Raw genomic sequence first — 13067 nt, 5'->3', positions numbered from 1 at the left:
CCGCTTCAAAAGAGATGGGACACTCCCTGTAGACCTAGCCCCTTCCACTGGACACCTTCCTTAGCTCTCCAGACTGAAACCTTTTGTTCTAAGTTCCAGGGGCTATTTTTCACCCCAGGTCTGAATCTCTCAGATTGCAGGCCACAGCCTCTATCCTCTCTTTCCTTGCTGCCCAGGGTCCCTGGCAGGCACACATAAGGGGACTGAGATCCCACTGGGCAGCTAAAGCTCCAAAAAGGCAGAAACACTGCTCCACATCATGCTAAGAGGCAATGGCCAGCAGCGATGGGGGCATTTGACACAGCTGTGGGTCCAGAACTCTGGCTGCCTTGTGGGCTGGATAGTCAGGACCCTGCACAGCTTGGGAACACAGAGCCACACTCAGGCTTCAGAATGCTAGCCTGCCAATGGCAAGCAGGAGGGCTGCCCAGGGAGGGAGCCAGGAGACAACAAAGACTTTCCTGGGTGACTCCATACCCAGGGTAACCTAGCCCGAGCACGGTCTCAAGCCCAGCCTCTATCCTCCACCAAAACCTGGAGCCAATTCCAGGGGAGGTTTGATGGAGACGATGCTGGAGAACTGCTAGTGTGAGATGGATTTTCAGTAAGGACTCCGGCATGCCTCAGACTCTGAGGAACATATAAAGATGAGGGAGAGCCCAAACCCCAAATTTGTGATAAAGGGACCAAATTTCCTGTTTTGGGCAACTGCCTGGAAAAAAGAATGAACAATTTCTGAAGAACAGTAAGCCAATCAGAAATACTTTTCAAAGATGCCAGCACTAGAAGAGCAGTTTGAGGAGGAGTGGATATTTCTCAGGTGGAGAAAGTAGAAACAAGAAGAGCACATGCCAGACTTTGGAACAAAGCTCCAGACCAGAGAGACCAGTCCAAGTGGCCACACCTTTATGACCCAGTTCAGAGGGGAAGGTACTCATAACCTAGGAGTGACTCAGAAAGATCCGCCGCAGCAGGTGATCTCTCCTGGAAATCTGAACAAAGGGAATTCGCTCAACCTGTGGGGGTGAAGTTAGGACAGAAGTGGAAATCTGAAGGAACATCACCAGTTGTCAGAGAACAGAGCAAACACCTAGACAGGTGACCCAAGACAGGTAGAGGGAGGGAGGCACAGGTCTTCTGATGGCAACCTCCTATTGCTTGAGGTCAACTGGACTGGGGCTCCATTCCTTGCTGCCTAGGAGAGTGAGGGACCTGTTCTCAGTGGGCCAGAAAAGAGAGGTGGTAACAAGGGAGAGGAGAGGCAGGGCATATAGATCATGTACAGGAGTTGGGGTTTTGTCCTGATGGTGAGCAGTCAGGTAAGGGTTTTACAGGGAAGATACGACTCAGATAAAGCACTGGGAAATGGGGCAGGGAGAAGCTAGGGACTGGGAGGCCGGTGAGAGGACAAAGCCCGAGTGAAAAAAAAATACTGTCCTAAACTAGAACAGGGAAGAAGAGGTGGACTCTAGAACCATCTCAGAGCTGGGAAAAACAGACTTGAGTGAGAAGCTGAAACCTGGACCTACCGCTGCCTAACCAAAGTGGGTCACAACTGCCTGACACTTAAGCCACTGAAGTATTCTCTTGGGGACAGGGACATCTGACCCTCCCCAACAACCTTACTGGCCATTTTTATCCCCATTTTAGCTGTGGAAACTAAGGCCCAGACACAAATATTAGGCACCCTAGCCAAAGCTCCCTGGCCAGGAGGAGTGAGGGAGGGAAAAGAATGGGGTGAAACAGACTAGACCAGACTATGGCTGGGCAGGAGGGCCCAGGTAACGTAAGAAAACACAAACCATCCCATCTCAGAGCAAGTTGGGATCCAATCTCTTTATTGTCAGGGTACCCTCCCTGTGACCCTCCCCTCTCCAAACCTATAGAAAAACCCCAAGCCTGGGAGTGTCCTGGGAGGGGAGGTAGAGTGTAGGGAAACCTCTGTGCTCTGCCCTCTGGCCTGGGCAGTGCCAAAAGGGAGGGCACTTGGGAAGGGGAGGCCAATAACTCCACCTGCAGAGGATGTGGCACTGGCTGGGATGTGTGGGGGAGGAGGTGCCTGCTGCCAGCTCTCCTGGGACCCGCTGGGGGTAGTCTCCAGGGGTGGGTGCCCAGCTTTAGGCCTGGTACAGTGCATGCCCTTCTCCTGCCGGTGGCCATCACTCCTGCCAGGCTGAGAAAGAGAGAGACAAAGGAGAGACTGAGGCTGAGAGGAAGAGCCCCCAGTACTCTTGATAACTAGGGTTGGGAAGACAAAGGGGAGAATGGTGTTTGCTGTTAGCAGACAGACACATGTCTGCACTCTGGCTCTGGTCTTCTAATTTTCTGGACATGCAACTTTGGGTGAGTCCCTCCCTCTCCCTGAGCCTCCATTTCCTGACCTGAGCCCTGCATCTCATCTGTGAACTGGCTTCACGAAGTCCAACTTAGCCTCTTTGGCAAAAACAAACCAGGAAGCTCCCGAGAGGATAGACTACAGATACAGAATTTCCTACTTGTCTGCTGGTGGAGCATCTTACAGCATGATGTGTCTTATGCAAAGACACCTATGCTGCTTTGAGGCCTTCCGCCACCAAACCTGTGTTACCGTGAACATGGCCCCCAAAGGAATGGAGCAGAGCAAGGTGGTGGACACCGCCCGAGAGCAGGCTGCGAGGCCACACACCCCTGGACTCAAATCTAGGCTCCACCAGATTACCACCTTGGGACTGGTGAGACACATTACCGGCCTGCCCCTCTCAGTGCCTCAGACCCCACATCTGGTACGCCGGCCCCATCACAACCTTTCCTCCCAGCAAGATTAAGTCCCAGCCCCTAAGCCCAGCACAACCAACCCTCTCTGATGATGAACAGCTGATAAGGAACTCGCCCTGACCATGCGGAGCCGAGACTACCGCTGCAGGAGGCTCCTGGCTGACTCCCACATACTGAGGACCACCAGAGCCCCTGAGCTTGGCTAAAGCTGTTCCCTCAGATGCCTCTCCCTCAACCCTCAACAGGCTCTTCCACCGCATCCCTCTCTGACCTCCTGGCTCTCTAGCCCCTCATGAGGCTCACACTGTTAACGGTTTGTGTCTTCCCTCAGACTCAGAGCTCTTCAAGGGCAGAGGAGATGGGCAACACACCCGGAGCGCACCGAGGGAACCCCTGCAGGGCTGGACCGGCTAGCCCATCCATGGCTGCTGCTCCCACAGCCTACCAAGCTCCCACCACAAAGGAGCACAGTAGAAGGGCTGAGGATGGGGGAGCCTTCCTCAGTGGGCATAGCACGACCCTGACAGGTCTGTCTGACTTCACCCCCGTCCACCTGGACCCCCGTACCTGCTTACTGCAAGGCCCCATCCTCCGCGTCTGTGTCCTGGCTGTGCTCCTGATAGGGAGGAGGCGACAAGAAACCACTCATCACTCACTCCCAACTCTGAGTCGTCCCTGGGGGCCCAGAGCACACCTGGAGGCCAAACTCCAAAGGGGGACAGAAAGCCGAGGGGAATGATTATGAACGGTCTCAACACAGCTGGCTTGGAATTCCGACAGGATGGTCTGGGGACCCCCCAGAAGAGAGAAGGGACCAGTCAAGGATGTTCTAGCTGCAGCAGAGGACATATTTCTGCATAGAAAGGCCTTCTCAGACTGCAGCAGGCTGAAAGCCTAGTAGACTGGTGAGCTCCCCATCTTTGGGGCACCTAAGCCTTTGTTAGGGTCTTTACAGAGACTGCTATGCCTAAGAGAGTAACTCGGTCAAAAAAAGAGAGATGAGGTAGGGGCATGAGGAGGAGGGCCTCCTAAGTATGGTGGCTTCTGTCCTCCTGCCAGGACCCAGCACTGATGAAAGGATAAAGTTCCAGACCTGGTGAAGAAGTCTGGGCTTTAATTCTGGCTCAGCCCTTATTATTTATAAGGCCCTGAGCAAGTTACTCCACTCTTCTGAGTCTCAGTTTCCTCACTGGGTAAAAGCTGGGAAGAGTAATACTTTGCACAGCGAAAGGCTGTTGTTAAGGTTAAATGAAGTCAGAAACTACAGGGCCTGGTGCTCACTGAGTGCCTTTAGGTAAATGGGCAGTAAGCACACAACAATTGTCTTACACACTCAGAGTCTGGTCTACCTTGCTACTTTATATAATAATAAAGCTCCTTGCCAATGGCTTCCCAGTCTCACTCTGAAGAGTTCCAGTAACAGAGAGCTCCCTCCATGACTCCATGCCTCCCTGCCCTTCTTTCATACTTGGGCAGTAATGGCTTTTAGAAAATCCTCAGGTAGGGTGGATACCCAACCTTCCAGTGGCTTCCCTAGGCAATCCCAGTCCTGCCCTCTGGAGCTCTGCAGACCATGTGCACTCCCTTGAGCCCGATTCCTCCCTCCTCCAACCTGTTCGGAAACCGAATCTAGAATGGGCCCGGACTGAAGAGAGGTCTACCTCAGGCCTCAGTGGGACTTTGGACTGGCAGCTGAAATAGGCATTCCCCTGCTCTTCTTCACAGGGCTAGAACCCCAGGGAAAGAGGAAGGAGGGAGCTCACAGGGCCACCAACCAGCTCAGAGGCTCTGCTCTCCACTCCCCCCACCCGCTGCCCTCCTGCAAGCCCCTCTTCTCCATGCCCTCACCAGTTCTTCCTCACTGTGTGTCAGCAGCCCCTCCTCATCGCCGTCGTCTCGAGTCTGTGCTTCTCCCTGGGGCGTGCCTGCCTCAGAAGCCGTGTCCTCTTGGGGGGCTGGTGGCCGGCTGCTGCCACCACTACTACCCCCACCACTGCCACTGCTGCTTTCGCCCTTCTTCTTTCCATCTTGAGGGGAAAGGGGAGGGAAGAAAGGAATAAAACTCAGCCTGGGGCAGCTGCCCAGGGCAGTATCTTACTAGAAGCTAGGCCTCATTACAGTGGATCCAGGTGGCACTGACAGCCACAGCCCCTCTCTCTGCCCTATGCACTGTCCTCCCCACACTCTGCCCTCCGCTCACTGAGCTGAGCAAAGACCCTTGGAAGCTGACCTGGGTTGGCCTTCTGCTCCTCAGCAATCTGCTCCAAGCGGCCCAGCAGAGCGTCGATGTTGGACTTGATCTGTGTCAGCTCTGTCTTGATGGTCTGCAGCTCACTGCTCTTTACTGGGAGTGAAGGGAGTAAAGGGTTGTCACCCAGAGGCTGGGAGCTTGACACTAACGTAAGACCCCAGCCCCATTCAATCAACTAGGAAGGCAGGCCAAGGCAGGAACTGTCCTCACCTGCATTTCTTTGGCCAGGGAAAAGGCTAGAGCCGTCTGAGGCCATGCCTACAGTAACCAGCTAGCCTTTCTGAACTTGGGACCTTTCCCCTGAAAGGGACTGGAGATGGAGAAGAGTGCAGGTGTGGTGTGCACCTGAGCAAGCTTATGTGTTTGTCTTCGTGTTATAGGATGATGCCCAGATTTCAGGTGTATAAACGCAGGTCTTTTACCATCAGATTTTCTGGGTGCCTACCTACGGCCATGTGCACACCAGAATGAATGTGGAGTAGTGGGCCTGTGCAAACTTGTCCTTACTAGAGGAAAGATGACAGCTTCTCCTCACTGGGTTCCATGTCACAGCACTGGACATTTCTGTGTCCAACCCAAGCCCCTCCTCCTCAAAAGTCAGCCTTTTCCTCTTAGAAATGCATAAAAATACTCACTTGGTTGTGTCAGAGCAGCAGAACTGTGGGAGATTTGTTCCTTCATCTATTTTCCAATGTAAAAATATGTGATTCTGTTATTTTGCTAATAAGAAAAACAAAAAAGATCTAGGAAGATCTAGTCACTCACACTTGATCTTGGCTGAGCTGGCAGTAATGGCTGTGGAGCGGGCAAAGAGCTTGACAGGTATGGTGGTTTTGACGCGCCGGACCAAGGGGACTGTGACCCGGGGTCGCTTCACAGGGACGGCCCTGGGCACTGGCACAGGTGACAGGCGGCCCCGATAGTCGAAGAGCCTGTAGAGGCAAACGGGCCAGAGGCTGCAGCATGGCCTGTGGCCACCAGAGGGCATTGCGACTCTAGACCAACATGGGGCCGGTGGGCAACCTGTGCTACACACTTCTGCCTGCTCTCACCAAGTCCTGGGGGGTTAAAAGGAAAGGCTTTTTGGACCTTAAAAGCTGCTGGGAGTCTCATTCCATCCACCTTTCCTGCCAGTCAGGTAGGGTAAGGGCATGTGGGTGGTAATGGTTATAGCCCCAGTTCAAGAAAGGAGCCAACTGAGATGACCCCCAGAAAGAAGCCTTCCCCAGATCTCCTGTATTACCTGACCCAGCTTCTGCTCAGTCAACTGCCACCTCAACCTCTGGTCAGAGTTTGCAAATGACCCTAAACCAATGCAAATTGCCAGCTGGGAACAGAAAGATATGGGAATGGGGAATCCCTAAGTCTGCCAGAGCCTCAGTTTCCCCATCTGCTTCATGAGGATGGCTCCAAATTCTGTGCCAAGCCCCCATCCCTCCCAAAGGCTGCTGTGAGGGCAGAGAATGAGAACACTTGGTTAAAAACACATGTTAAAAGGTGTGATAGGTGGAAGGCCAGGGTACTGAGACTCAAACCAGGAGCCTATGATCTCAGGGGTATGAGAATGGAGTCCAAGCCCTCATCCTCATTCTGGGCTCCCTTAATCACCCCATCCCTCTAGTCTACTTCAGAGATGGAGGGGAAGAGATCGGCAGAATATCAAGGTTCGGCAGCTCAAATCAGAGCCCTGGGCTCCAAGACTATAGACTGGCCCTCATGTCAACACACAGCCCTCTCCAAGAGGGTTCTTAATCCTGCCCATCAGGCAGAAGCTTGTAGGCTGAGGTGGGGGCAGGGGGGTGTCTCTCGCACCACATCTGCTACTATTACCTTTCTGCAGGGAACAAGCAGCCTTAGGGGTACATTATGGGCTCACTTTTGAGACAGCCAGAAAACATGCCATCCCTAGGCAATTCAATGTCCCATGGCTTGGCACTCATTTATTGAGAGAGCCCCTGCCTTGGGGTGGTGATGGCTGGAGATGAAGAGTCTCTGGGAATGGATCCAGTCCCGGACCCTGCATTTCTGCCCCTAAGGGGAGGGGGCGGCTCTGGCCTTGGTCAGAATCACTGAACCACAGAATCCCAGAGCTGGAGGAGCCCTGAGGGATCACTTGATGCAAAAGCCCATTTCAAGACTGGGAGGGCATCTGCCCAAAGTCACACAATCCATTCAGTGGCAGAGCTGAGATTAGCACCCAGGTCTTCTGACTCCCAGGCTAGGGCATGTTCCACTACACCGTACTATCTCCTGAAACCATTCAGAGGTGAGAAAACCAAGGCTCTGAGAGGTTCTGTTCTTCCTTCCCATGGGCCAAGCAGGAGAGAGGAAGAGAGGGAGGGAGGAAGAAGTTTGGAACAGCCTCATCATGATTCAAGATCAGCCTCAAGAATGTGGCTGGTGCCATGGAATGGAGCCCACAGCTCAAGGCTGGGGTCTGATGAAGGGTGGGACACAGGCTGCCGGGGACTAATTCAGACCTCCACAGGACCGCTGGCCTCTTGGCTATAAATGAAAGGCCAGGGGCTTATACTGAGCTCTGAGGTCCCTTCCACCTGGCTGAGCACCTCCAGTAGGTAAGGAGAGTAAATAGCAGGAGCGTGAGGGCTCAAACTCCCTGCACCTACTCCTGTAACCTGTTCTGTAATCCAACGTGCTCTGTTTACATGTCCCTTGCTATCGAGTCCCACCCTAGGATTAGGAGGAAGAAGGGCAGCCAGAAAGTGGGAAACAGCATGAGGTGGGGGAAAGCTCTGACCTGGGCACCTGCAGAACTAGACCCTAGTCCCAGCTCTGCCACCCATTTGTGAAGCAGCCTTGGGCAGATGCCTGTCCACACCTGTGGGCTCTGGTTCCCACTTGGAGGACTGAATGGGCTGCACCAGCAATCTCTCAGGACCCTTCCAGCTTGGCTGTTTCATGCCTGGGCACGCCCCTCCCCTGCTCACCTGTCGTAGAAGTCGTCCCGGTAGTAATCATAGTCAAAGCTGTAGCCACTGGGGAAACAAAGGGGAGAGGGCCAGGGCTTAGGGACAGCCATTCAGCCCACTCTCCACAGGCCCTCATCTCCAAACACCTCCCCAAATTCTAGGCTTAGCACACTGTCGCCAACCAGTGTTTTCTCCCTCTGTGCGAAGAGGAACCAATCCCACCCAGATGGAGACAGACAAGACAGAGCGCCCCACCTGTATATGGCAGATGCCGCTCTCTTTAGCCCCTTAGGTCTGTTGGGCTTGGGCTCTCCAGCCATGTTGATATCTGTGTGGAGGGAGGAGGCACAGTCAGGCGCTGGCAGCACATGAGCAGCGATTTCTATGTGCTTATGTGAGGTACACGTGGACTGTCCTCACTAAACGACCAACAGAGGTCTTCACACATTATTCATACCCACACATCACAGAGACAGGCCTATTTACAAATCAATATACATTCAGACACCCGCATGCATGCTCACAAGCTTATCATTCACACGCATGCCATGGACATCACATGCACTCTCAGGTACACTCGTGCACATAAAGACTTCAAATATATATCTTCATGTATATCTTCACACGTTCATGTATCCAGGTAATCAAGTCACACACAAAAATAACAACTACACTCTCAAGTACGTGGAGACTTGACTCCAACATCTATATAGATATATAGATATAGATACAGATATAGGTATGTATATGTATGTATATATAGGTATGGAAATCTGTATCTATATGGATATCACATATACGTATGTATCACCAAGGCCAAAGGCACATACTTCACCTTGTGCTCCCAGCCCCTCCTCCCAGCTCTCATGAAAAGTTCTAACCTATGCTATCCATAGCCCAATGTTATAGGTTATGCTAGTCCACTCTGTTCCCTTTTTCTTAGGAATCTGCATTTTAACTGGAACCATAAGAGACAACACAGAAGCAATTCTGAGAAGCTCCGAAATACTCCCCTCTAGGCAGATTTTATGACTACCTAATTTATAACTTACATGTAATTTACAACTATTTAAAAGTTGTAACATTTCAGATAAAGGCAGTGGGTAGTAGCAAGGGAAACAGAAAAGGGCCTAAGAGAGAAGCTAGAAAGTCAACGGTGGAACCTGCTCAGGAGAACACCAGGAGCAAGGCCAAGGAGAGATGCTTACCCAGGGTCTGCCCGGCCAGCACCCGCCCATTCTCTCCTAGCACAGCTGCCCGGGCATGACGCTCGTTGGCATACTGGACAAAGGCATAGCCTTTGTGCACAGAACAGCCGGCCACACGGCCATACTTGGAGAAAATGGTCTCCACATCTGACTTCTTCACCACAGCTGTGTTGAGGTTTCCGATGAAGACCCGAGAGTTGATAGACTTGGGGTCATTCTTGTTAGTTACGTTGCTTGTCTGGATCTTCAAGGACATGGTGGCCACCTGAAGAGAGAGAGCCACTGTGAAGCTGGGTCCCCCAGTTGGGCTCAAGGGCCACCCATAGCCCACATCCTGGCTAAACTGAAAGGCTTTGTGCCCTGCTACACATACACGCCTATAGCACCCAGCCTCCCCTTTTTATAACTTACTGGACTGCTGACCTCATGGTCCCTCATTTGGTACTGGCAGAAGCAGAACCAGACCAATTCACAAGGGAGAAAATGCACATTCAGAGGGCACAATGTCAATGAGCAACAGGGCTAGGATTTGAACCCTGGTCTCCTGAGTCTAATTCTTTTAAACCCATTCCTTCTTTAATGCTTATTGGAAATGTTACCCCTTGCAGGATCTAAATTTGAAGACCTTCCATCATTTTTCTTCTGTTCCTTTAATGTAGAACCATGGGAAAGAAGTCACAGGGAAATTGCAAGTAAAACCTGCTCTAGAACAGTACTACATTATGAAAATTGCTCAGTCTGATCCAGACATTGACCTAGCTTTGGCTGTCTTTATTGTCACCAGTCATTTTTTTAAAAGGTGAGCTAAACAAGCCTCCCTGAGCACTCACTGCAGGCTAAGGGTGGCACGCAATATTGAGTAATCAGAAAACCCTATAAACAGTATTACTATTGTTGTATTTTGTTAGAAATAGACCCCAGTAAGTTCTTAAACTTGCCAGGAATGAGCACTCAAACCCAGGTCAGTTGGTCCCTATAGCCCATTTTTTTTTCCCCAGCTCTATCACTTTCCTTCCCAGAGCTAAAGCCAATTTAAATACTATAATATTTACCAAAGAACTGTTTTTAATAAATTAATTTTTTAAAGTTACCCATTTTTACACTGACTCATTCAAGTTTTGTTGTTTGCTTAGGTATCGTATCGTACCTACTCTTTGCTCTCTACACCCTGGCAATGTCTTTTCCCCAAAGGACTGTACAAATCTCTCCTACCCATGACACAGACAGGTTACATCAGAGGACAAGCTCCAGAAGGGAAAAAGAGGCTTGAAGACAGTAGGAAAAGCCTAACGTTAAGTACTGGTATTTATACTTCCTGGACCAGCCTTCCGCTCACTGGCACGGTACAACTCCCTTTTGGAACACTCCTATTTAAATACTCCTGCTGCAGAGCTACTACAGAAGGTGCTAAAGACCCCAAGCAGTAGGGGTCTTTAGCACCAGCCCAAGCTAACCGTAAACACCTACCTACTAAGCTAATCTTTTTGGGCAGAGGGAGCTTCTTTTCAGAGAATTAGAGCATAGTACAAGTTGGGAAAGCCGTATTTATTGCTCCACTAGGATAAGAAACCCTTTTCTTCCATCCTTCCTGCCTGGAAGCTGGCATGTTCTGACCAGCAGATGGCAATGACTGCAAGGAAACCACAGGCTGGCCCTGAGAAGAATTCTGAAGAAACCTATTCCTATGGTGGGCTTGCAGTAGCTCCACGGATATACTAGGGTCACGTGTGCATCATCCTAAGTAAAAGACAGGGGCTGAGAGGGCACTGCTATTGATGAGAGGGTTGCTGCCAGCTTTGGAAAGGGCCTGGAAGAGACAGACTCTTTTTTTGTTACTCAGTATACTTCTGCATCCAATCACCATTTATTAAGCAGTGAAGAACACAAAAGACTTCACCCATGAAAACACTTAATACTTACTGTCCATGTGCAGTAGAAAATGCTCAATGTACGTGGGTTCCCCTGGGGACCCCACTGCTCAGTCCTAATAATCCCTCTCCTACTTGGATGACAAGGCATTCCAATGTTAATTCCTTGTCCATCCATGGACATACACAGAAGTTTGTGGGGCTCCTCCATGGCCATCAGATAACTCTCCTGGTTGGTTCAGCTCAGAGCTATGAGGGGAGGTGTCACCTACTTTGGCTGGAAGGAACCAACCACTGGCCTGGGGTGTAGACCAAGATAGAAAGAGAGGGTGATAATGGTTTAGACCTGTTGGTGACTACTACCTCTGCACTGTCCTGGCAGGGACATGGCAGGTGCTAGGTTCCCCAAGACCTCTGTCAGGAGCCTCTAATACCACCAAGCTGTAAGCATTTGTTAAACACCTGTGTTTAGTGATACAGCAGGATCAGCACTCACTCCTTGGCTGGTGAGTAAAGTTGAGGTTTGGCCATACTCCGTTTTTTCTCTTGTCACCTGGGGTTTAGGACCATGTACAGAAAAGGACTTTGCAAGTGGTTAGAGCTCTTTATAGGATCTAATAAATGACTAGCTGAACTTCTCTGTTCTAGTAACACTGCCACCAGTAAGGTGGATTCTAAATGAGGGTCAAAATCAGACTGGAGCATTCTGCACAATGCCAAGAAAAGGCAGCCAGAAGCCATGTCACACAAAGGCTACGAAAGAGTATGCCTGTGGCCATTCTGGGTGAGGCATCTGCAGGACCATGAAGAAATGCCCTCCCAAAGCATGCTCCAGGAACCAACCCCTCCCTATCTAATCAGCCCTCTATCTGCTTTCAAAGACAGTCTCCAAGGGCTGTGTGTGCTGCTATTATGCATACTTCCTAAGCCCAAAGGGACAGCTGTCTGTGGGGATATGAGAAACCTTCTGTGTTTAAACATGTTTATGAGATTCCTGCAAGTGAGGGATCAACTTGGGGGTAGGAAATGAAGAGCATGCCCAGACCAGCTCTTCTGACACTGCTACGTTCAGGTACAGAATCCCGAAGAGTCAAGAATTCTAAATTTGGACACGGTCTTCCAGGCTGTTATGAACCTTAAAATCTGTTAGCTTCACTTACAACCTTCAAATATTTAGACATATAGTATCTAAGTCTCCATCTGTACTCTTTGTTCTGCCCTGCAACTGTTAGAGGCAAGCCTGATGAAGCCTGGGACACACACAGTAAGTGCCCAATAAATATTAGGAAGAAAGCAGAAACAAGAGTGTCCCAGGAGCATAGCCCTCCCTAAAGGGGGAGTGGTGCACAGACCCCTGGGGTCGGAGGTCCCAGACATCTCTTAATGAGACTTAATGAGACTAGAGTCTGACCCAAACACCCCCTACCCCCCAACAGACCAACCACCCCCAATTCAATCTTCCCCACACAATTCTTTCTTGGTTTTCCCAGGCTTCCCCAAGCTTAAGAGTAGGAATCCTAGAAAATACTGACATCCTATTCAGCAGCAGCAGCTTGATTTGATAAGCTATTTCCCCGTGGGCCAAGCTCTGCCTCACAGATTAGCTGTGTAATTGAGAGCAAGGGGTCTACAGCCCCTAGAGGCCCCATGCTTAGCACTGAACCAAGAAAAGGTGGGTAGAGAGACTGTTCTTGATGGTGGTGGAGAGAGGAAGAAAGAACCAGACTAATCTCCAGAGACTTCTGCAATGTCAGATATAGGCCCTCGCTCTGAGGAACAGAGGGGAATGGACTTGGCCACAATGCCCCAGCCCATGAGTAGCAGGGCCAAGAATCCAACTGTTCCTCTAAGTCTAGGGTTCTTATATTCCATTTCTTCTTCTGGGAGGGCGAGAGACAACCCTCAGGACAGTGAGGGGCTGGGAGGGGGCAATCCAGATATGCTATTTTTTTTTTTTTAAGATTTTACTTATTTATTTGACAGAGAGAGAGTGAGGTCACAAGGAGGCAGAGGGGCAGGCAGAGAGAGAGGGGGAAGCAGGCTCCCCGCCGAGCAG

At 50.8% G+C, this 13067-nt stretch overlaps 1 protein-coding gene across 10 annotated transcripts in view; it reads right to left on the bottom strand.

Annotated features, from left to right (window-relative positions):
- Nucleotides 1-1821: 1821 nt before the first annotated feature.
- RALY (RALY heterogeneous nuclear ribonucleoprotein) overlaps nucleotides 1822-13067 on the bottom strand; it is an 81215-nt gene continuing 69969 nt past the window's right edge. For 9 of the 10 annotated variants that reach the window (XM_047746348.1, XM_047746342.1, XM_047746344.1 and 6 more), the window contains 8 exons: nucleotides 9144-9408; nucleotides 8191-8263; nucleotides 7954-8001; nucleotides 5771-5937; nucleotides 4985-5098; nucleotides 4603-4781; nucleotides 3322-3370; nucleotides 1822-2173 (listed from right to left, as the gene is read on the bottom strand). In XM_047746348.1, the coding sequence (XP_047602304.1) occupies nucleotides 3326-3370; nucleotides 4603-4781; nucleotides 4985-5098; nucleotides 5771-5937; nucleotides 7954-8001; nucleotides 8191-8263; nucleotides 9144-9399 (882 nt within the window). In that variant the 5' untranslated portion in view covers nucleotides 9400-9408 and the 3' untranslated portion in view covers nucleotides 1822-2173; nucleotides 3322-3325. Of the gene's footprint in view, nucleotides 2174-3321; nucleotides 3371-4602; nucleotides 4782-4984; nucleotides 5099-5770; nucleotides 5938-7953; nucleotides 8002-8190; nucleotides 8264-9143; nucleotides 9409-13067 lie in introns of those variants that run through there. The other variant, XM_047746341.1, reaches the window with a different exon arrangement.

Source organism: Lutra lutra, chromosome 9 (assembly GCF_902655055.1).
Source record: "Lutra lutra chromosome 9, mLutLut1.2, whole genome shotgun sequence".
NCBI classification, from domain to species: Eukaryota; Metazoa; Chordata; class Mammalia; order Carnivora; family Mustelidae; genus Lutra; species Lutra lutra.
This window is presented reverse-complemented; position numbering and strand designations above follow the sequence as displayed.